This window comes from Protopterus annectens, chromosome 6.part0 (assembly GCF_019279795.1).
Source record: "Protopterus annectens isolate FY-2018-M chromosome 6.part0, PAN1.0, whole genome shotgun sequence".
NCBI classification, from domain to species: Eukaryota; Metazoa; Chordata; order Ceratodontiformes; family Protopteridae; genus Protopterus; species Protopterus annectens.
The window spans coordinates 1548022174-1548047868 of record NC_056737.1 but is presented as its reverse complement, the minus strand read 5'-3'; the positions used below and the strand labels follow the sequence as shown (position 1 = coordinate 1548047868).

The following is a 25695-nucleotide window of genomic DNA, read 5'->3' as shown; positions in this document are numbered from 1 at the left end:
TTTATTGCAGTTTTGTCACCTCATCTGAATATCTATTTAAAGCTTCTTACAATTTATCCAGGCTTTTGTTATTGAGTTGATACACTCCATCGGTGCTTCATTTATTTTAATCAGCTTTGAGTATATTTGAGTTATTTTCTTCCTCTGGATTAATGGAAGTCATATCTTGCACCAAAGCTGGAGCTTGCACTGCTTTTTGCTAAACAGCTGCAGAACTCTCCCCAGTCACTGTTTTTTTCGTTAGCTTTTGTGGATGATTTTCTTTCAGGTTCTCTGAATTTCTTTTTTCCTGGCATCCAGGCAGTGCACTTACTAGCCAATTATTGAACTTTACCCCCCACCCCCCCCCCAAAAAAAAAATGAGTTCACTGGCTCTTTCTTCTGAGTTTCTGTTTTCTCACTGGGAGAGCTGAAATTAAGCTGGTAATCCATGTGCAGCCATCTTGGAAGTCCCACTTTGTGTCAAGGACATCTACTGTTATAGTAAGTTACAGTAAGATTTTACACAACTGTACTATATTCAAATTTCTCATTGCTGCAGTAGCATTTAGGCTATATGGTTTGGATCTTGCCCAAGACACAACCACCGGCCAGGTTCCAAAAGCTCTGGCTCCCTTCCCACACCTTCACTCTGACTGCTTACTGGGCAGCCCTGTAGGGGGGAAAATCAGTGGTCAGAGTGAAGAATCTTTAGGATGTCCCCGTCCAAAAGTTAAAATAGAATGTACTCATCCTGAACTATACAAACAAGAAAAAACCACTCCCATCAGTAACTATAAACAAAAATACAGGGGAATGGAAGGTGGGTGCTGTTACTGCAGCAGTGAGGAATTCAAACAGCTACTGTCATAGGTAAGTGCAACTTACACAATTGTACTATGATCACTTCCACTGCTGCAGTAGACTTTAGGCTATACAGGTTTATTGACAAAGCTTATCCAACCAGGGGGGAGGAGGAAGTATATGGATCTGAGAACTCTTGTAGAATGGTCCCAGCAAGTCTGTCTTGGATCTAGAAAATGAATCCAGTTTGTAATGCCTTGTAAAGGTATACACAAAGGATCATGTAGCTGACTTTAGAATACTTCTAGAGTTCACCCCTTTCCAACATGCCATCAAAGACAAGGCTCTGGTAGAGTGAGCCTTGATACTGCCTAGAACTCCTTCACCATGGTGAGCATAACAAAAGGCAATAGCCAAGGACAACTGCCTGGAAACAATACATTTTGACACAGTTTTTTTGTCCCAGCATAAGAAACAAATAGCTCATCAGCTTTTTTGAAGGACTTAGTTCTGTTAACATAGTACCTGAACTGCCTAGGGACATCCAGAATACATGGAATACTTTCTCACTGGTCTCAAGGATCTGGAGAGAAAACTGGGAGACTGATGGCTTGATTCAAAGTGAACTCTGAAACAACCTTTGGCATGAATGAGGGATTTGTTCTTAATGAGACCCATCTCTGTGGAGGAACAGAAAGGGTTCACCCACCATGAGAGCTTCCAACTCAGATACTCTCTTTGCAGACGTCAGAGCAATGAGAAGAAGTTTTCCATATAATGAATCTTAAATCTGCTTGATGTAGAGGTTCAAATAGAGACGTGGTTAACTTTTCTTGCATAAAGTTAAGATACCATGAAGTTCCATCCTTTGTACAAGGTCTCAGATGTAAAACTCCCTTAATAAATTGTTCTACCAAAAACATAGAAGAAAGTGGGGGATCCACAAGTAGACATGTTGAAATGCCCATAAGATATACCTTGACAGAGGAATAACAGAGGCCAGAAGCAAGTAACTCACAAATATTTGAGCATCTGTGGCACATAATTTCTTCTAGGACCTTGGTTATTGGCTAGGCCCCAACTAAAAAAACTTTACCACTTGTCAATATAAGATGATCTAGTAGTACCTGCTGCACATTCTCTGATAAAGGTGGCTAAGATGAATTAGAATTGAATCATCCCAGGCAGCTAGCTGATGATGTTTGAGACTGGGTTATATTACCCCCCCCCCCCCAATCTTGTGTCAGTAGGTCCAGGTTGTGAAGAAGGTTGCAGCAATTGCCCTTGGCCAGTTCCATAATGGAGAACCAATGTTGACTGGGCAAAAAGCCACCATAATTTTTGGAGAGTCCTTTTGTACCTTTCAGAATCACTCTGGATAGCAATGGAAAGGGTGAAAATACATAAAGGACCATTCCTGTCCACAGGAATAAAAATGCATCTGTTTTCCAAGCTTGCCTGCAAAGAGCCCTGGAGCAGAATTTTTTAAAATGCCTGTTTTGAAAGGAAGCAATCAGATCTATTTGAGGTGTTCCCCACAACTGGATCAATTACTGGAAGGCACCCTCATTCAATTTCTATTCATGAGTGTCTTGTCCTTGTCCTGCTCAGCTTACATCTACCACTGTGTTTTGCTCTAACTGAAAGTAAAGATTATTGCAGGGTTAAATAGTGCTGAAAAGGTACCTTACAAGCCATCATAGTCGGTCCACACAGATGTTATGACCTGGTACCCCCTTGCTTGTTTATGTACTACATCACTGTGTTGTCTGTAATCAAATGAAGAGGTCCTGGGGATCATACATGACAATAAGATTTGGCACTAATCATGGCCAATGCTTCCATTTGTGTGATTGACCTGTCTGTGGAATACTACAGGTCTTTCACCTTTACCCCAATTGAAATTGCCCTCTACATAAAATCTGAGGTGTCTGTAGTTACGGATTGGCATGGTAGTAGAGAAGAAAAGGGGAGACCTGAATTTGCATGCATCTGTATTCCCCACCAGTGCAACTTGCAGTTCCTTTTTTATGAAGTCTAAGATTTGAATCTGAAATTTCAGAGGATATAAACATTGGGTCGATTTAAAAAAACAAACAAACAAAAAAAAACAATATTTCTCATCTGAATCCTGGCAAGTTGAATCATGAGAATCATAAATACCATGAATCCCAGCATGCTGAGATACTCTTTGGCAGATGTCTGACACCACTGTGAGAAGCTCAGGAATGTTTCCAGATAAAAATCTACCTTCTCCTATATATAAAAAAAACTTTTTGCTGTAAGGTGTCTTTGAGACATACTAGAAAGACAATACTGTTTGATAGGTCAAGCAGAATTTCTGAACATTTATCTGGAACCCTAGATTGGTTAGAACAGAATAAACCCATTGTAATAGCTCATGACATTTAAGGAAGGGCTATGCAAAGATTAGCAAGTCCTTTAAATAATGAAATATGTGAGTGCCGTTCGGTCGCTAATGAGCTATGACCAGAGATAGATACTTTGTAAACACACTTGGAGTTTCAGATAAGCCAGAGTGTAATAAGAACTGATGAGGACAACCAGACACAGAAAACCTGAGAAATTCACTGAAACCTTTGGCTATTGGACTATGATGGTACCCATCTTTTAGATCTAATGTTATCATACATATTCTCTGGAGAATGAGAAGTTAAGAGATTCTGATGGGTTAACATCTTGAATTCTGGAACTTTCTCATATAAACTTAGAAAAGAAAGATCTAGAATTGGTCTCTAAAAAGACACTTTCTTTGGTAGAAGCCTTTGCCCTTTTGATTTAATGACACTAGTTCTATGACTCCTAGGGTAAGTGTAGAAGGATCACTGGGAAAATAAAAAAACATCTGTTTGGGTCACATTCCTCCTCAACTATCTTTAACACCCAAAAGCCTATAACAATTTGTTGCCAAACGGAATGTACATAGCCAGTTGCTGGGACAGATTTTGTGAGACAGGGGCAGGAAGGGAGAGAGTGAGGGGAAAAATAATGCTGGTATAGTCATTTTGAGGTTGATGACTGCACCTTTTTAGGAAAGCATAATTGTTTCTTGATGTTCTCTCCTGCCATCTGTTTTTTTGTTTCGCAGTATGGCTTGACAAACCAGTCACATTTTTTTTTTTTAGAAGTTAAGAGAGGATCTGGGAGATTTTGATTATGTGCCAAACAAATATCTCCTCAAATTGTGGCAGTAGTCCCTGACACAGTATCTGCATAATAACACACACTCCTTAAGGCATGTTTAGATATTTGGGAAAAGTTAGAAACAACAGAATTCGGACAGGCACTACCTTCAAGGGGAAGTATAGTAGATAATTCTCTCAAACTGTCTGTACAAACAAGCACAAACTTCCACATACAAGTTTTATAGTTAAGAATTCCATATGCCAAAACAGAAGTAAACATCCTTCTACCACACCTATCCAATATCTCCCCTTTCTTGTCCACTGTAGGAGGACTGGAGGGCACCAAGCACCTGTTCCCAGATGACAAATATGTGGATACAGCAGCAGAGTCAGACCTAAGATGGGAAAATCAATGCTTGTTAATTTGAGAATCTTTATAAAACCCATTTGCATTTTGAGAATGGAAGGTTGAGAATCAAGGTTGCCACAGGTAATATTAAATCTATCCTTTAAAGCTGGCACCAATATATCTACTTGTAATATACCATAATACTGCCACAATTCAGGGACAACAGCCACTTGTTTCCAAAAAAAAAAAAAAAAAAAAAAAACATCTCATTCACCCCATCAATAGTCTTGAGAAAAGGAAAATTCCTCCAAAGGAGGTCATAAAGACCAAGGTTCCTCTGAATCTGGGAGTTGGGCTTCTGAATGCAAGAGAAGAAGCCCTACCCATGTCTGTGTCAAAATCTTCTGGCATGCCTTCCTCAGGAATGTTTCTATCGACCTCTTTGAAAGATAAAGTATTCAGAGTACCAGATTAACAGCCTGTAACAACTTAGCCAAGGTAAGAAAAACATCTTTTCTAACAGATACTTATTCAGACGAACAATACTTAACTTTTTTTTTTCTGTGCAAAGTTAAGTGATGACCAACTAGAGAGGGTACTGCTACCCTATCAAGAGGTCTCCTTCCCCAGCTACTTCACCAGCATCCCCCTGTGCATCTCCCTGATGTAGAAAAGATGGTTCTCCAAGGCCCGGTTCAGACGCAAACAGCCAAGGAAGATGTGGCTGATCCCCAGTTCATGGTGGCTGAAAAGACTATACTAGACAAAGCCAGAGAGGTGAACGAGTGGTCTAAGGAATGACTATTACTGGCCAGTGCAGAGTTACCCATCATCAGCTGAGGCACCGACTGAGCCCACAGATTCAGCAAGGGCTCTCCGGAAAGTTTTTTACTGCTACGAACAGTGGAAGGCTGATCAGCAGGAGTGATACAAGTATCCATACTGTAGGTGACAAGGACTTTTTAGATGCGATAAGCTTTGCTGGAATGAGTCAGTCAGAAGGTAAGTTGTCAAACAGTATTCAGAAGCAGCACATTTACACACACACACACACACACACACACACACACACACACACACACACACACACACACACACACACACACACACACACACACACACACACACACACACACACACACACACACACACACTCCTGTAAACAATGTCATTTTTATTTTATTTAACATCTGTTTACTGTGAAAATCTGACTGAAACAAAGCCCATTTTCAGTGGGGGCCCTAGCAGAAATGCTCCAGACGCATGTCTTTGGAATGTGGGAAGAAACTGGAACACTCAAAGGAAACCCATGTGAATGCAGGGAGGATGTACAGACTCTGCACAGAAGGCACCCCAGCAGAGAATCAAACCGTAGAACCTTTTGCTGTGAGGTGACATTGCTAACCGCTGCACCACTGTGCCATCAGCAGTACACTAAATTCTTGTCAGAAACCCTTTCAGATAAATTTCAGTCTGTTAGAAAAAAATGTCACGTAATCTGTCACACAGTGAACACAAGCACTAACATACTCTGTTGAAGATCCCTCCTAAATAAAACCTCCCAACATTAAACTTTTTAAAACAGCACATTTTTCTTTTTCAAATGTATTTACTTACTTATTGACATCAGATTACTGGGAAGGAGCACATGTTCAGTGGAGGCCCAGGGAGAAAAGCTGAGAAGTGATACAAAACATTTTAACAAAAATAATACAAAAAAAATCTACATATAAAATAATTAAAATTAAAAATAGCCCCCAAATGAGCCTAAGCTAAAAACAGCTGTCCTTGACTGGAAATGTCCGATACTAAAATGGTGCCTTCTTAAAAAGGCAATTGCTGCTAAAAAGCCCTAATAAAATAAATATCATTTTTAAATTGTACCTGAAAAGAAAGTACTCCTTAAACCATACTGAATACCAGAGTCCCAACATCAAGCAGTTAAGGATGAAGTACAGCAGATGCTTAAACTTGGGATTGCAGAAGAATCTCAAAGAGTCAGTGGAGGAGTCTCATAGAACAGGCACCCAGTACTAAGCCTATCTGCCCTTATGGGCCATTTTCAGTCTAACCAATTTCCCTCAAAGGTGAGAATCAAATGCTGTACCCTGTGTCTGTGAGTTAAATACCTTAATCATTATGCCAATTACTCCTCCAAAGAAATGCATGTGACAACTTATAGGTTCATAGATTAGTACTATGCAAACTGTTGTCGTGGGCTATTTTAAACGTATCCAATTACCCCAAGTGAGAATCAAACCCTGTACCCTGTGTGTCTGTAAGGTAAATACCTTAACCATTATGCCAATCTTACAACTTCAGGAAGCTAAACATCATATCTAAATTTGATTCCTATCCCATGTGCCGAGTAGATGAATTGACTGAGAAACTAGGCAAGGCTAGGTTTCTGTTCACTTAAGACTTCACCAAGCGCTACTGAAAAAATATCCCGACACCTTGAGACACTAAGGAAAAAACTAGCATTTTCCACACCTAATGGACTCTTCCATTATAATGTGTTGTATTTTGGTTTTTGTGGAGCACCTGCAATATTCCAGAGGCTGATGGACAAAATCCTTTCTTCCCACATCAGATAGGCAGCAGCCTGCCTGGATGACACTGGAATATTCTCTGAAGACTGCAAGTTATTTGTTCAAAGTCCAAGCCATTTTAAGTTCTTTACAACAAGTTACACTGATGGCTAATACAGCTAAGTGCAAGTTAGGATAGTACAAGCTGGCTACTTCGGCTATGTGATAGGCTGAACGATTGTAAGGCTAAAAAAAAAATAGTAGCAATGCAAATTTTGCCCATATCAACCACTAAAATTTTATTTATTTATTCTATTTTACATTTGTTGACTGAGATAGTCCGACTGGATACTTGTCCATTTTCAGCGGAGGCCTAAGGAGAAAAGCTCCATACATACATACAGAAAAACTGTTACATTAATCAAGTTAAAGCACTGTTACAGATACAATACATAGGATAAAAGTAATTTGTTCTGTCATATATAAATCTGATTTGTTACAGAGTAACAATTAGGAAGCAATGCAGGGGTGGCCAAAAGACCTCTTTAGCACGTGTTTATATTGCCAGAGTTAGTCAGGATTAGAGCAAGGACATAGCCAATGCCTTTTAAAGTACTGTTTTAGATTTTTTTTGAATTGGGTTAGATCGGGTTCTGAAGTAAGCTCAGCAGGAAGTGAGTTCATATTTTACCAACAGAGTTGGCATATCTCCAGATGAGATGTCGTCTCCAGATGAGTTGTTGCTTTTCAGGGTTTGGACTAGTAATTTGTTGGATGAGCGAAGTGTCTTGAGGTTGCTGTAAGGAGTGATAATTTTTGTAAGTATTGGTGCGTTTTCAGGTTGGTAGAGAATTTTATGTGCTACGATTAGCTGATTGTACTGAAGTTGGATAGGCAGTTCTAGCCACCCTAGATTCTTTAGGTTCAGACAGTGGTGTGTTCTGTATGCTGCTCCAGTTGCAAATCTAGCAATATGATTAAAGCAGCTAGAGAGTTTATTAAGGTCAGACTTACTGAAGTTTGTGAAGAGAGGGGATGCATAAAGGAGGGTGGAAAGTAGATGTGTATGGGAAATTACCATCCTAGCTAGTGGAGTGAAGGAAAGTTTGATCTTGTATAGTGAGCCAAGATTTTTATTAACTTTTTTAATAGTTTGATTAATATGCAAATCAAACTTGAGGTTATTATCAACTGTTACACCTAAGAGTTTGGTGCAGGGATCTGGGACAATGACAGTGCCATTGTTAGATTTTATAGCAAAAGTTGGAGCAGAGGCTTTACGAGTGGGGGAGAAAAGCAGTAGCTTCGTTTTGTTAGGATTTAACATGCAACATCGATTACAGAGCCAATTTTTGACACTATTAAAAACATTTTGGGATAGAGTCTGCAGACGTGAACGGAAGGAGGCAGAGCAAATCAAAGTGAAGTCATCTGCATATTGAATGCAGGTGGCTGTTGGGATGACTGTGTACAGGTGATTAATAAAGATAGAAAATAATAAGGGTCCTAATATAGAGCCCTGAAGGACCCCAAGGGTGATAGGTAGAAGGTAAGATAGTTTGTTCTACCATAGTACAGCCTGTTGTCTACCACTCAGATATGATTTGAACCACTGCATAGCCTGGACATCTAGGGGAACAGTTTTAAGTGTGTGTATGAGTAGTTGGTGGTTGACCATGTTGAAGACTTTGGAGAGAGCAAGAAAGAGGGCAGAAGAAAGCTTACTGTTGTTTCTGTTTTGATTAATAACATTGGCGAAGGAGAGGAGGGCCGTGGTTGTACTGTGGAATGGTCTGAAATCATGCTGCGAGTTAGCCAGGAGACTGTGCTGAATGAGATGGCTCAGGAGTTGCTTATGGATGCACTTCTCCATAATTTTAGCCTGGGGTGACAAAATAGCTATAGGTCTGTAATTTGATAGTTCAGTGGAACTGCCCCCTTTGTGGAGTGGAATAACATGGGATGTCTTCCAGATGGAGGGGATAGTGGCTTCTGATATAGTTCTATTGATCAGGATAGAGAATGGGTATGCTATGGCATTTGCAGCTTTTTGTAGATACTCAGCTGGGAGAAGATCTGCTGCAAGGGTGGTAGGTTTTAGTTTCTTGATTAGGGCACGGATAAGAGATGTGGAAACTGGCTGAAGGTTAAAGGGTAGTTGAGAACTCGGTATGGCGGCATTAGGATTTGGGCAACTGGGAGATAGTTGGTTAGCTAGTGACTGGATAGTTTCTGTGAAGAAGCTATTAAAGGAATTGGCAATGTCTTCCGAAGGTTTCTGAATGGTAGCTGAGGGGGTAGGAGTTGCTCATTGCCCTGGGTGAATACATTTATTTATGCCTGCCCAAAACTTTCCTAAAAGGCAAGAAGCAACTGAAAGTTTTTTCTGGAGGTTTGGATAGCTATTATTGGAAATGATTTTCTGGATTTTGCCATTACTGTTTGCCCCGACTGACTTGACTAAAAGCAAGACTTCACTGAATGTAAACTGGACAAATACAATAGAGTATTTCTTTTGACAGGTACACAGGTACAGAACATGCTCAGAAGTCCATCCTCAAAACTTCTTTTTTTGAACCACTGAAACAATGCCTAGTGAATAGGGACACCTCAGAAGTAGGTATAAGTGCAGTTTTGTCTCAGGTTGTTATACAAGTAAAAAATTATTAACACAGGAAAACTTAGCAACAGAAAGAAAGTTGCTTAGCCATTAAGTTGGCTTTCACAGTTCTAAAATATTACCTCAAGGAGAGAGAGAGGGTTTGCCCGCTCACAGAGCGTCCCCCCCTCTATACTTCAATGGGGTAGGGGCTGCTAATGTACATTATCTTGCCATGCTAAGGCCAACAGGGACCAGAATGCACCATATGAAATGTGTGTGGAGTATTGCAGGTAGTTGGCCAGTGAGGGGCATTGTAAATAAGGCTGCAGTTTAAAGGACAGAAAAAATTCTGAATAAAAATAACAAACATGTAGTAAGTATTTGTACAAGAATGCATTATAATACACTGTACATCTTGCAGTATTTTTTTATTGGTCTGACTGGTCAGATGTGTACAGGCAAACACAACTGTATATTAATCATATTTAGAAATATTTACAGTGAAACTAGTAATGAAGTATACAAGTGATAGTAGTGGGATGAACAGATAAGTTAGTTACTGCATTTACGAGTAGTTATTATATACATACACACATAAATATATATATATATATATATATATATATATATATATATATATATATATATATATATATATATATATATATATATATTTATTTATTTATTTTTCCTTCGGTTAGTCGCAGTGCAAGGTGGAGTGTTGTTCCACAGCTTTACACACAGTTAGAGAACAGGGCATCCCCTGCTTTATTGTGGGGTTAGTGATGGCATCAGAAGTCTAGTTTGTTTTTTGAATAGAGGATTTTTAACAGATGTATGTATCTGATGGAGGTTTTGCAAGGACTGGCATAATTAAATAATTTCACATTATACAATAAGCTGTCAACCATTTTCAGATTTGAAAATGAAAATATAATGAAAATTATTTTTTAACTTCAACTTGTATAAGTACTCAAAATGTAATGCTTTTGTTTTACACCAGCTTGACAACTCAACCTACAACAGGTTAACACATACATACACGTGTCATGCCAGTCTGACTTGACAACAACCTACAACAGGTTAATGCATACCTACATGTCTGTAGACCATTTCTGAAACAATTTGGTTGCCATAGGCTGATGAAGGTAATGCAAAGCAATTTCATGCAGGTTAGCCATATTTGTCACATGCTCCTAAAGCACAACAGGTAATATAAGGAGGAGGATGACGAACTGCTGTTGCTTGACGGTGTACCAGTAAGCAGTGATAACAGTACAGGATGACAGTATGCATCTCTGCTACTCGCTCTCTTCCTGTCTTCAACAACTTTTCCTGGTCCTGTGCTAAATATACAAGTGCGGGGATTGCAATTTATGTGTTGAAAAGGCAGAATCCATACAGGAACTTTCTGAAATAAATTTGGAAAAGTAAGGGTTTGTTGATATAAGTCAAAGGCCTCCTAAGCCTATAAATGGTAATGCCTATCCTTGGCAAACTGTAAAGCACTCTCCAAAAGCAACAAGCACCACACATACCCCTTCACTTAGCAGAGCCTCAAAAGCAAAGCCCATAAGGCAAGCCAACACATTACCCAGGACTCTTGTTATAGGGGACTACATTGTACAACACACAGATGCCAAACTCCCAAGACTGAAAAAAGAGAAGATAACAGTTAGCTTCTTATCTGGAACCAGGATCCGCCAAGTTATGCACGCATTCAAGTCACTTTACCACAGGTGTATGATTCTATCATAGTCCGTGTGGGTGTTGACAACCTGCAACACATGTCCTTGGACTATATGAAGAGAGATTGTTGATCTCTCTGAATGTGTGCTTCAGGCAGGCATGTGCCTTGCACTGATCAGCATTCCACTTTCATGATGTCACAGTACGAACAAAAGATGACCGACTAATAACTGGCTTAGTTTCTGGTGTCTTTCCAACGGGATTCAATAATTAACAGCATGGGAGGACACAGTTAACAGACAATGTTGCTTTGTAAAGGATAGTCTGGCACCTGTCTCTTCTAGGCTTCTGAATACTAGCTAAAACATGATCTGCCCCTTAGAGCTTTTTTAGGCAATGCCAAATTGACAAACCTACCAACATAGCACATAAATCCCAAAGACACATAAAGGTGTTACTGTTCAATGTAAGGAACCTGAACAAGAAACACTACAAGCTCACCTCACCCTTAAGAATACAGACATCTATGCCATTACCAAGACATGGTTTAAATCGGCAGAAAGTACCCTGGCAGTACAAGGCTTCATTTTCTTCCATATATTTAGATTATCAGCTGCACAGACAGGGACAAAAGATGAAGGAGTCTCATTCCATATTAGCAACAAGCAAAACTCTATGTTGGCTAAAGAAATGATGCCATGGAATCTATCCACATGCAAATCACCATAGACAAAGTCCCATACCATATCCTACCAAGCTATAGGTCACCCTCTATGACCACACACTCTTATGGCTCATACCTAGACCTATTGGACACACTCACCATTAAATAGAATATCCTATTCATGTGAGAATAACTACCATTCTATAGACTGAAGAAAGAATTTATGTCTTACCATAACGCTCCATCTGTATTGCTGATCCTCATTCAGTCATTACGCATGGGTATCGGTTCCGACCTCGGAACCGAGCCTGCCATTTTCCAAGCTCACGTCAGCTTCAAACTCTCGAGCTAAACTCTTACCCACAATCCCCCTCTCCCTGTTACCTCAGATTGAGTTTGCAAGTCAAAGAAGGTAGAGGCTACCTCTGGTCAAATAACCTAAAAGAACCAGATGGTGAGATCCACTAGAAACCACAGGAGGGGGAAGGAGTGAGGGTCGCAATGACTGAACGAGGATCAACAATACAGATGGAACGTTATGGTAAGACATAACTTCTTTATCTGATATTGTTAATCCTCGTTCATTCCTTACGCATGGGACAGAGTCCCCAGCTACCTCTATTCCTGGGAGGGTCTCATGGAAGGACATTCCGGAGCACCATAGAACCGAAAGATGCTCTTCCCCTGGAGGCCAAATCCAATTTGTAATGATTGATGAAGGTATGAGGCATAGCTCAAGTTGCAGATGCATAGATGTCATGTAAAGAAGCTCTGGCATGGAAGGCAGCAGAAGTTGCCACCGACTTGTAGAATGAGCTTTCATGGTAGTAGGCAATGAGATAATACTTTGTGTATAAATGAAGGTCACACAGTCCTTCAACCATCTAGCTAATGTGACCTTAGCAACAGCAGATCCTAATCTAGGTCCAGAAAAGGCCAAAAATAACTGGTCAGATTTACAAAAGGACCTAGTCCTGTTTAAGTAAACATGGATTTGCCTGTGGATATCTAGGGTATGTAGGCAACAGTCTCCTCTGTTTGAATGATTGGGAAAGAAAACTGGCAATTCAATGGTTTGATTAATGGACATTTCAGAGATCACTTTTGGCAGAAATGATGGATTAGTTCTCAGAGACACTATCTCTATGAAAAATCAAGTATGGACTCTTGATACATAAAGCTTGAAGCTCAGAAATACGTCTGTCAGAAGTAATGGCGACCAAAAACAAGGTTTTCCATGACAAATGCTTGAGTACGCAAGAAGAGGCTGGTTCGAAAGGTGGCATTGTCAGAGCTTGTAGAACTAATGATAAATCCCATGGTTGAATAGGTTCTCTAAAAGGTGGCTTCAGATGATTCACACCTTTTATGAAGGTCTTGCACAATTTGTGGGACATAAGAGAGAAATCTTGGACACCCTCATGAAAATTAGAAATTGCAGTCAAATGAACTCTAATGATAGTCCCGACTGGAAAAGGTTGGCCAGATAGTCTAGTATTATCGACACTGGTGCCGAGAAGGGATCTACTTGTTTATCTTTCAGCCAACAGGTAAATCTTTTCCACTTGCTCAGATAAGTAATTCTAGTGGAGTAGCCAAGCCGTGAGCTGCAGGCTGTTCAAGCTAGGATGAATCAGGTTCTGTGGATATGAGATCAACTCCAGGGTTGGATGGAGAATCCATGGTCGATCTAGTAGGTGAGACCAAAGCAAGGGGAACCAAATCTGTCGAGGTCAATATGGTGCTATGAGGATCACCTTGCTCTTCAACCGATGGGCTTTCTTCAGAAACTGGAGAAAGGATGGGAATGCGTAAAGAAGACCCGAGGGCCAATCGTGGACTAGAGTGTCCCTGGGTGACTGTCCCAGAGGGGGAATCAGGGCGAAGTAATTGCTGCATTTGTAGTTGGTTGGAGATGCAAAGAGGTTGCAGCAAGGAAGGCCCCAGCGGTGGAAAGATCTCTGCCGCTATCAAGGGATTCATGGACCACTCGTGAGGTTGAAGAATGCACCTGCTGAGTCTGTCTGCTATCACGTTGGAACTCCTGGGAATGTGAGTTGCTAGAAAAAAACGGTTGGCAGCCATCGCCCATTGCCATATCCTCATGGCCTCTCAACAAAGGGGGTAAGATTTGGTTCCACTTTGCTTGTTGATGTACCAGACCACCGCCATGTTGTCTGATTGAACTGCAATTGTCCCAGATGGCAGCAGGAGATGGAATGCTTGCAACGCCAGAAGCACCACCCTCATCTCTAGAACATTTATATGCAGATGGGCCTCCCGTTCAGACCAAGTGCCTTGGACTGTCTGTCCCTGACATAGCCCCCCCACCCCATCAGGGAGGCGTCTGTGGTCACTGTGGCCTTGGGTTGCTGGGGGGAGAAGGTGTGAGACCATTGTGACAGATTGTGTGTCATCAACCAATTTAAATCCTGTTTGCACCTGTGGGTTACTCGAATCATGGCTGAAAGAGGATATGATAACCTCTGGTTTTAATCCTTTGTACCCAAGAATCGGTGGTGATGGTTAGCCAGGCAGAAGGGTACAAGGAGAAACGTCCCCCAACCACCTCCAGAGGAAAGGAGTTGGGCTGCTCTTCAGGAGTGCTGGTAGGATTGGCCAGGGAAAGAATCCCTGGAACCCTGGTTATGCGGACCCCCTCTGCCCTGAAAGGAGCGTCTTCCCTGTGAGTTTCCCCCTCTGTCTCTAGGGGAGAACTCACGGAAAGGACCCTGAGATTTCTTGAACCGTATCTCCCCACTCTTTTGGTTTCGGGAGAAAGCACGTTGAGGGGAAGAATAACGGACACCTATGGCAGAAAGGGTCTTACCGTCCTGTTCTCATCTGGCCAGTGTGCTTTTAATTTTGAGTCCAAACAATGAGGAGGCCTCAATGGGAGCGTTAAGAAAAGAAGCCTTAAAGGGTTCCGCGAAATTGCAGAAGCGCATCCAGGCATGTCATCTCAAGACTGCAGCTAAACCCGCTGCTCTAGCTGCTCCTTCTGATGCGTGAGATATCAGTTGCATAGAGGAGTTAGATATTGACTCAATGGTGGCCAGCTGAGAGGCCACTTTGTCATGGACCTCATCAGACACGGCACCAGCCAAGGTTTCAGAAAGCACAGAAATCAGATCCCTTTGAAGCCTGGTAAAGTGTGCCATATAATTCAGGGACCTGATAGTAAAGGTCGCTGATGCAAAGGTGCACTTCCCTATGCTGTCCAGGACCCGGGACTCTTTATTAGGCAGATGGACAGTCTGGCTTTCTTTTTCTGCTGGATCCTTTTTTGTTGCGGCCGCCACCACCAAAGCATCAACAGGAAGACCTTTTGACCAATGGGGATCCATAGCAGGAGAGGACAAAATCTTATCTGACCTCCGGGGAATAGCTTTGACGGTGTCAGGAGCCTTCCAAATATGCTGCACGATAAGCCGGACAAGCTCATCAGCGGGTGGAGTAACCCAGGAGGTAGGGGGACCGGGCGCGAAAGGCCTGCAGGAACACAGATTCCTCAGAGGTCGGATTAGAGGACTGCCAGTCACCTCTCTGTTTCAGGATTTCAAGGATATCACCAAAGGATGCTTCAGAGGGTGACCGAGGGGATCCTTCCCCCTCATCAAAATCTGTGTCTTCAGTGAGGGACTCCTCTGTGGAGTCCATGTGCTTCCTCTTACACAAACTTTTCCGGTGGACTTCCTCAGTGGGAGAAGCTGGGGAAGACAGTGGAAAAGGGGTTTCCTGTGGGAATATGTCCTGAGGCCCTTGCACCTGGTGTCCGCTTGGTGCGACTTGTGAACCAATGTACCAGAGAAGGGTGGAGGGATAGACAGTCCAGTATCGCCAGCAGCAGTGAAAGCCTTCTCCATCATTTAGAAGGCTGGTCCACCTGAAGAGGAGTGAATGTCTAGGACAGGGGTCACCCCTCCCCTAAGTGGCTCAGCCTGCCGACCCGGAGTCCCTGGATGGCTGTGGAGCAGCAAACTGTGTGTGTCACAACTGACATCCTGGGTCATAGCAAAACTTTCCTGCCATGAAGGCAACTGCGGTTCCTTAGTGAGATCCATAAAGGGAACCGCAGAAGAGGAAGACTGTGCTAAATCCATGGACTTCAAAGGCAATGAAGGAGGAGAATAAGAAGGGGTCTTTTGAGATGGGTGATCACCTCCCAAGGAAGGATACTTCTTGGGGGGTGGGATACCTCTGGCCAGCAGCACCTGATCCACAAGACGCAACACATTGTGTTCGGAAAGACTTCTAGTGGACTTCACGGAGACTGAGGGAGAAACAGGCCTGTCCACAGAAGAGGCAAACTCGGTGCCCATCTCACCAGTCCGCACCGAGAACAACGGTGCCGAGAGAGACTGGACTATGGGTGTCTGCACCGAAGAAGTCATCGGTGCCGAGATCATGGTCTGCACCAACACAGGGATCTGTGCTGAAGTGGTTTGTCAGTGCCGAAGCTGGAAACGACAAAACTGGAGTCAACAATAAAGGTGTCGGTTCTGAGTAAGATGTCGGAGCCGACGTGGTCAAGGTCTGCACCGACTGAACGGTCGGTGCAGATACAGTGGTAATAGTCTGAACCGAGGAGCTCTTCGGTGACGATATAGTGAAGGCTGCAGGAGAAGACAGAGCCAAAATCACTAATGAAGCCAAAGTTCTAGGCACCGAAAGTACTGGGGCTGACTGAGTGAGCTCCGGGAGCTGAAACTTTAGCCTTTTTAGGCTTTAGTTGGCAGGATTCCCCAGCCGGGGACGAAGGCAAAGATTTAGCCTTGGTAGGACCATCCAAGATTTTCTTATGGGCTCTAGGAGGGGTTGAGACCTCCGACCCAGAAATAGCCTCTGAAAAGGGAGATTTAAGAAGTCCCTTCAGTAACGGCTTGTTTTTCCTTTCCAACAAAGTTCTATTTGAAAAGTTTTCACAAATAGTACAGGGTGGGTCAACAGATAAGTGGGACGCCCCCAAACAATAAACGCACAAAGAGTGCGCATCAGAAGTAGGTAGTCTGTGTCCACAATCAGAACACCATTTAAACCCCGGACTACCTTTCTTATCTGCCATAATAGCTAAATTAGAAAGCAGAAAAGGGTACCAGCAATGGTACAAAGGAATAGCCGAAGGTATGACAAAAATAGAAGGATTACCAACCATGGTAAGGGGAGAATACCTCGCAGTAAAAAGGTAGAGAAAAGAGAAGAAAAACTTGAAGAAAATTTGATCACTACATGCGATAGGGTAAGAGACAACGAAATAGAAACTTTTCTGACAGAAAAGTAATATAAATGGCTATTAAACAACAAATAACTGTACTTAGCTCAAGAGAAGCAGCTTGACACGACCAAATGGCAACATGGCAAACAAAATCTGAGGTAACAGAGAGAGGGGGATTGTGGGTAAGAGTTTAGCTTGAGAGTTTGAAGCTGATGCGAGCTTGGAAAATGGCCGGCTCGGTTCTGAGGTTGGAACCGATACTCATGCATAAGGAATGAATGAGGATTAACAATATCAGATCAATGAGTACCAAGGTCACACAGAAAAAACAATCAGTAAAAAATTAAAGAAAAATCTAACCAAGCTACACTTTCCACTGTGTGATTCCTTGAAACCTCTTGCATTAGACGGAACATGGGATATATGCAAATGATCCCTTAAGGACATCAAGTGCTTCAGCTATATGGCAATTCTGAATGTCCATGACATGTTTTTCCTTTTTAAGTCTGTTAAGGACAAATTCAGGCCAATAAAGCCAAACCCAACTAGCTGTGGACATGCATATTTTGGCCTATATATGACCTTATCAGCACAGCATAAGTAGAATGTTTGGCTAACATTCGGAAACACACGGTTGTCATACCCAACTGATGTCCATAACCATTAAGGTGACTGCAAAATATCTCAACCAACAAACTATAACAATGAGTACCAAGGTCACACAGAAAAAAACAATTGGTAAAAACTAAATGTGGACATGCATGTTTTGTCCTTAAGGGTTCCACTTATGCTGTGCTGACGAGGTCATAAGAAGGAAAAAACATGCATGTCTACAGCTACATTCTATAGACTGGGAAACGCATACTGCCTCATACTCATAGGCATAACAACTTCTGGAGTTTACTAACAAAAATACCCTTGACCAGAGTGTGGTCACACCCATTAGAGGTTCAAACATATTGGACATGGTACTCACCAATATGGGAGAGCACTGCACCCCCCATGTCATGTCCTGACTGGGGAGTTTGGACCTCAAAGATGCAACTTAGTAACCCCAGCAAACCATGTAACAGTTAAGAAATATTCCAAATCAAACTATACCTTATTAACCAATAGTTTATCAAAATTCAGTGCCCATCCCAACTCTGAGTTCACAGAAGCCTGTGCAGAATTGTTCACAGAAACCTTGTACAACCATGTAAATGGGTATAGAGGATGCTGTAGGAGTAAGCCCAAAACAACTCTAAAAACAAACCACACTAGTGGAATCCTAACCTTAAGATATATAACAAAAGGAAAAAGTCATAGCTAAAATCAGCAAGAGCAACTCCCATAATGATAGGAGCTCTCTAATTAAACTAAACAGGAAACTAAGATTACTATGTCCAACAAGGCCAATTACAAGGTCAAGATAACCTCACAGGCTAAAGTAAACCACAAGGCCGTCTACAACTATGTGTGAAACATTAAAGGCAGTATAAACTAGTGTGCTGAAATGGTGATCCATGGTGACACCTTCAATGAGTACAGTGACGTAGCAACTTTGCTGGCTGACATGTTCAGCTCAAACGTAACAGTAACCTTGACAAAGGATGGTAAATCGCAAATTCACCCAAGATTTAGCTTCCATGTCTCTCATAGACAAGAGGCAGACAGTAATGCCAAATTAACAACCCCCACACATAACCTCTAGAAACCTCCAAACATACCCTGTCCTAATAAACTCCCATAATACATAGGAACATAACTGGATTGGGACTGCATGGCTAGGCTTATAATGGCCCTGGTGGTCAATAGCCTAGTATATAACTATGAACCTACGGAAAAGTCAGGGGCCAGTCAGGAGGCAGCAAAACAGTGCTGTTACCTACCTAAAAATACAACAATACATCACTGATGAGGGAGTACAGCATTATGCACACATTTCTACTTAACAGTCTGTGTGACTCAACAGCAAAAGCATACAATCATTGCTTTATACTTACTTCTCATCAAATTGAGGATTAAGGGTTTTCTTCTTAACTGAGGTCTTCTTTCTGGCTGACCAACTCTTATCTGGAAGAAGATAAATTCTGACATATGGGTCTACCCCTTCGTTGGAGCAGGAAATTAAGTTCCTAGGAGGGAAAAAGAACATATATATTTAAGGAAATATTAATGGAAATTACTACGCTATTATTTACAAGTAAACAAAACACTATCTGAATGCTGCTGCCCTCTTTGCCTCTAAAGAAAGGTGGATAATGAGAATGCAAGCACTGTTTGGTACAGTGGCTACCTTGCGGGGTCTTGTCAGTGATATATTACAGTTTGTTAACAAGGAGTATTTTGAGATTTCTAGGTCTAGAAACTAATCACCTTGTCTTTCAGTTGGTTTATTACCCAAACTATCCTAAGCAAGTACTGCAGAAAGATTAAACTGGGCCCATTTGGTGACAATGTAAGAAAGCAGTAACACTATCTTTTTTTTTTTTTTTTTTTTTAAGGAGTACAGTCAATACCTGGCACTACCGACACCTTCTCTAGGATAGGCAAGCCAGCAAAAGCTGCTTATTCCCACCCGGCTCCTCTGGCACCTGAGCTGCTACCTGAACTCAATATATCTAAGTTATAGTCAAGGCATTATCCCTTCAGGTCACTGGATAAGGGATTACTGCAGCTATTTTGGTATATATTATATAAGATTAAGTCCAATAATAACAGCAAACAATAACATCTCTGAAAAAGCTGACTGCTAACAGAAGAGAAGAGGTGTTAGAAATGATCAGCTGTGGCACGCTAGGTTAAATGCAGGACTCTGTCTTGTGTCATGGGATCCTATGTACAAAAGCTTTGGTCAGAACACAACTGGTAGCAAAAGGCACACCAGTTTTTATCAATGCAAAGGCTAGCAAATTGCAAGATGTACTTATTAAAACAACTTTCCGTTTCCAACACATTTCTGTGGTTTGTCTTGTCACTCGGGAAGGCAAATATCACTACCTCCATGAATGTTCATTAGCTGATATACCTGTTACAGTACACATAAAAGAAAAGTGGCTATAAAGTGGATTCAATCTGAGTAATATGCCAAACAAACGAAGGAAATAATGAAACAAAACTGGCTCAAGAAACTACCATAGTTACTGACTTTGACAAAAGGCAAGATAAATAATAAAACAAACAAAAATACACAAGCATTTGTGAACAAGCACTTTATCAAGTGCAGTACTAAAACAATGCCTGCTATTTAAAACTTGATAAAAATTTACATGGCCACGGTTTAATCCTAGTGCATCAATCATTTTCTTAGTACAGCCTTTAAAGAAATACAGTTTAAACCTGGTGTCTTGTCAAAATCATATAAAGTAATCCAATATCATCTATATTAAACATAGATCCCTGTTGTAAAAATTACTTTAACCACTTGAAATTTAAATTTATGAAAGCATCCATTGTAACCCAAAATGCTTACTCAGGACACTGGTGTTACTATAGTTTCATATTTCAGAACTATGTTCTGACACACTCTCCTCATACCTTCTATTTGAGTTACAAATATTGATTGTATTGCAATCAGTATAAATAAATTACTTTTAATATCTTACTTAACAACTGAATGAATAACTCATCTGTAGTATTACTAAACTTAATTTATAACATTAGAAATGGAAAATGCCTTTTTTTTGCAAAATTTGGATGTGCAGGTATCATGCTTATGTTTAATGCAGATACACTGCTTCAAATTCTTACAGCTTTTGAAAACCACATTTAGGTTTTTTACCGCAAACATTACTAACATCAACAGAAGTCAGTAAGTTGTTCAACATACTGGAAATAAAATATGACATTATAGAAATCCCTCATTGTAGGTGAACAGGAACTGCAAGCCACTAGAAGGTGATTTGCTGTATTTAATATTTGCAGCCTTCAAAAATATGGCATACCTTGATCATGTCTTGTGACACAACACTTCATTCTTCACTGTACTGACTTCATCATTGTTGTAGTCTTTGTTTAAGAAGTTAGAAGGCAAGATATCAGTCTCTTAAATGAAAACAATGTCAAAAACCATCATCAGGTTATTGATCTCATCATGGAAAGCACTATCATAAATCATCAGACTCCGTACTCTTGATTTTCTACAGTGGATATAAAAAGTGTACACACCCCTGTTAAAATGCCAGGTTTTTGTGATATGATAAAATGAGACCACAACAGATCATTTCAAAACTTTTCCCACCTCATTAAAACCTCTAAAGCCAGCTATGAATGTAAAATTGTGACAAACACTAAAAACAACCACAAAGCCTTCTATAGTTATATCAAGAATCTCCATGGCAATACCCAGGTTTGCTCTGAGTTGGTGCACAATGGTACCCCCTATACTGAGCCAACAGATATAGCCAACATACTGGCCAACAGATTTAGTGGCAACTTTATCCCTTCCCCCCTAAAGGACCAATTACAATACCGGAGGAATGCCAGGCACCCAGCATTACTGCAGCACAGGTTAAACCTTCATTGTCCAAGGCCAAGAATACAGTTTCTATGGGACCCGAAAATATCCCTGGATGTGTTCTAAACGAACTACAAAGTGAACTGGCACCACATCTGTGTGCCCTGTTCAATCACAGCCTCAGCTCAGGCTTTGTCCCTACCAAATGGCGCACTGCTACAGTCATCCCTGTCCATAAAGGGGGAGCGAATACAGACCTTGGGAATTATCGCCCCATTAGCCCGGGTCTGATATGTAAGGCTATGGAGCGCATCATCATGGACCTAATTAACAAGGATATAGGGAATCTCCAAATTCTAGATCCAACTCAATTTGCTTTTGTGAAAGGTAAATCATGCCTGCTCAACCTGGTTGACTTCTTTGAATCAGTCACTAGAGCTGTGGATTAGGGTAAGGCAGTTCATACAGCCTACCTCAATCTGGCCAAGGCCTTTGATACCATTCCCAACTCAGGAATTATTGATAAACTCACCAAACTAGGCATCAACCCCTATATATCACTAGGTGGGTTGCAAACTGGCTCACAGATAGAACCCAAAGTGTGAAAGTAGCAGACTCCAAGTCAGAATGCCAACCAGTCACGAGTGGAGTCCCACAGGGATCGGTCCTGGGTCGTCTTCTGTTTGGCATCTACTTCTCAGAAGTCCAGGCCAACAGGGAGAGACTCTGGCTGACCAAATTCACAGACAACTGCAAGCTGGGAGCCATTAACTCTCCAAGTGATGCAGACATCCTACAGAAAGGCCTCACCGAGGACCAGTGACTGGTGTCAAAACATGGCCATAAGCTTAATGCCAAAAAATGCGTTGTCATCCCCTTTGGGAAAACAAAGTTCCCAGCCCACTGAACACTGAAGGAATTATAAGAGATCTGGGGACACAATGACAGCAAGCTCTCCGACCAACACATTGCCACTGTGGTCAGTAAGTCCTTCTATGTAGCATATCTCATTACCAAGGGTTTTCCATCCAGGAAGAAAGAGGTAATCATTTCTCTCTACATTTCCCTTATCAGGCCAACCATCACGTACAATTGCCCCATTTGGCATGTATTTCAACAGACACATGCAACAGCTGGAAAGGCCACAAAAGTACTTAATGAAGAGTATCCTAGGCCTTAAACACATATCCCTACATGGACAGACTCAAGAAACTCCAGCTATTCTCTGTCTCATATCGTCTACTAAGAGACTATCTCTGCTTGACTTACAAAGCCATGTCTGACCCAGCTCTATTAGAAATGCTACATCTAAAAGAAATCCCAATACCTCCACACCACACGCTCCAGAGACCTCAACCTCATTACCACAACCAACAGAACATGCTGGAGGGACAGGTTCATAAAACAGAGACTGCCCATGCTCTGGAATAGACTTCCCATACATGTTGGGCAGAGCACTTCACTGGCCCTCTTCAAGAGAAATATTGATGGCGGATGAGAAATACCAAGTTCATCCCAGGATCACTCCAGTGGCTCTACTTGATAGAGGCACTGGGAACTAACGTCAGGCAGCAAAATGCCAGGGCACTTCTATGGGCTAGGCTTGTAAAGGTCCCATTTTTTTATATCACAGAAACATGGCATTTTAACAGGGGTGTGTACACTTTTTATATCCACTGCATATAAGCTATCAAATACATCTCAAGTACATTCTAGTTCAATGCAAACAACTATTTTTTTCACTGCTTTGTGTACACATGAGCAGCCAAGCTTGTACCACCAGAATTGTTGCAAACAGCAATGTAAAAAAAGAATCATCCACTCGCATTTCAAATTGCAAAAATGGTGCTCTCACTGATAAACAGAATAAAAAGAAATTTAATAAATCATTGTTTTCTTGCCAGATTACAAAAATAAGTAATTCACAAGGCTTTCAGAGGCAATGATATGTTAAAAAAAAAAAACTGTTCTGGTGACCAAATAGATTTCTTCTCCCACTACAACAAATAATATTCCCACATAAAATAGTCTAATACATCAATATAGTCTAATACATCAATAGAGAAATTACCATAAATGTTCAAATTTTATAAATAAATATTCAGATACCTCTCTACCTCTTAGAGCAAGAAATCTGGACAAAGTCATGAACAATGTGGGACAAAAGTGCAAAAATAGGGGCGATTTTTAAATATTGCTCTTACAAACTTAGAACGTTGTTAGAATAACAGATTTTGAATTAGCATGAATTTTATTAATGGTATGAAGCCTGAAACTCAAATGTCTGTCATTATATTACAACTTAAATCCTCAATGATTTGCCAATGATTTGCTAAAAAAAACACAATTTTATGAGAAACAGACCAAAAATATGGACATTCTGCAAAACTCTGGACAGTTGATAGGTATGATATATTCATGTAAGAACTGAAGGCAGTACTAAAGTTAAACTGATTTATGAGAATACATCCTCTAACATCATCTCAAGGCAACATCTGTCAGTAGGTCTCACTTCTACTGTATGTGCTCAGTTCTCAGTGAGACTCTAATAATAAAACTTGCTCACCATTAAAATTCTGGTATTTATTTTTATGGAGCCCTTCAAATAGGGTATGTATTTCACATTCCAAACATCATGAAAGAGTGTAAAAAACTGATGACTTGAGGTACAAAAATACTTAGCTTGCAAAAATATTTTCTGTGTCCCTTTTTAGCACGAACAATCAGTCTTAACTTTTGTGATATGTGAATAGACCAATTTCAGTTATACTACAATGGTATAAAACTTAAGTTCTTTGGATAATACAGACAACTCAGTCTGAAACCTTTACTTATTTTTATGTGGCAGGGAGAAGAGGAAGATCCTGTATTGCCTCTCTTCAGTTTTTCTGAATTCTTTCCTACTTGCTCAGGACCATTCTATCTTTAGTCAGTGCAGTGAGGGTGAAAGGCTTGTATAAGATGTAATTGTATGGATGGAGGGCAGGGCATAGAAACCACATACAGATAACATGCTTACTGTGAAGCATCAGCTTTTAGTTGCAAAAACAAAAGAGCAGAACTGGCATTGTTGACAAACTGACAGACCAGCAGGAAAGTAAATAGTGACAAATGCAGTAAGTAAAACTGGAAAAAAGTGCACAATCATTGGGGGAAACAGCCAGAAAACCGTAAAACAGTGAAGCTTTGCTGCTATCAGCTACGTATGGACTTATTTCTCAAATAATCAGAATTCTGCAGAATGTCCAGATTTTTGCCTCATATTTTGGTCTGTTCCTCATAAAATGTGTGATTTTCTGGCAAATTATTGAGGACTGCAGTCAGTAAAGACAGACAGGTGTTTCAGACTTCATATGCTCCAAAAAATGCAGGCTTACGCAAAACCCGTTATTCTAGCAACTTTCTATGTTGATAATAGCAATGTTTAAAATCTCTTCCTGATTTTGGACCTTTGCCCTACCATAATTTTTGGCCTTGTCCAGAATTTTTATGGTATGACGTTGAGATGCATGGGTGGGGGAGGGGCAGGTGTAACTGGATTGCCTTTTATCAACACTCTTCCACTACTGTATCAGAATCAGGACACAGAGGTACTGGAGTGTCTGTCCAGTTGACAACTGCTTTGAAATGCAAAGCTAGAATGATGACACCTGGCGGCTGGAAGATTTCAATACATTTTTCCAGTGGTGACTAAACTTCAATATTGAGGATCTGCATTAAATCTTCCTTTAGTCTGATGAGAAGACATTATTTGGTACTGATACTAATTCAAATATATATTTTTGTTACCTCCACCTGATGGCCCTGGTCAATCCTGAGTCTATTTGTTCTACCTCAAGCAGCAGCTAGTTATGGGAAACTGAAATCCAAATCCATGCAGTCAATCTTCTTCTTCTTCTTTCGGCTTTTCCCAGTTAGGGGTCACCACAGTGGATCACCTGTCCGCTCATGACTGGCAGTGGAGTTTTACGGTGTCAAGTTGCTGGCCTGGTACCCAACCTTCCACGGAAGACGCACATATGCTTAGGGCCAATTTAGAGTGTCCAGTCCACCTACAGCATATCTTTGGGATGTGGGAGGAAACCGGAGTACCCAGAGGAAATCCATGCAACCACAGGGACTGGGGCTCTTTATATGGACTAACTTCCCCATACCTAAAGTAGCCTTGGCAAGATGATGATCAAAACACTGACCCCTTGTATGAGTGCTTCTGCACATGTCCTCAGCCCCTAGATGCAGCACTAAGATGCTGCAAGGTAAACACGTTTCAGCCATTTG

At 41.1% G+C, this 25695-nt stretch overlaps 1 protein-coding gene across 1 annotated transcript in view; it reads right to left on the bottom strand.

Moving 5' to 3' along the window:
• The window catches only part of LOC122804000 (extended synaptotagmin-3-like), a 1677117-nt gene that overhangs the window by 116264 nt on the left and 1535158 nt on the right, over positions 1-25695 (bottom strand). The window contains exon 17 of the mRNA XM_044073681.1: positions 18965-19096. Coding sequence (XP_043929616.1) covers positions 18965-19096 — 132 coding nt within the window. The remainder of the gene's footprint in view (positions 1-18964; positions 19097-25695) is intronic.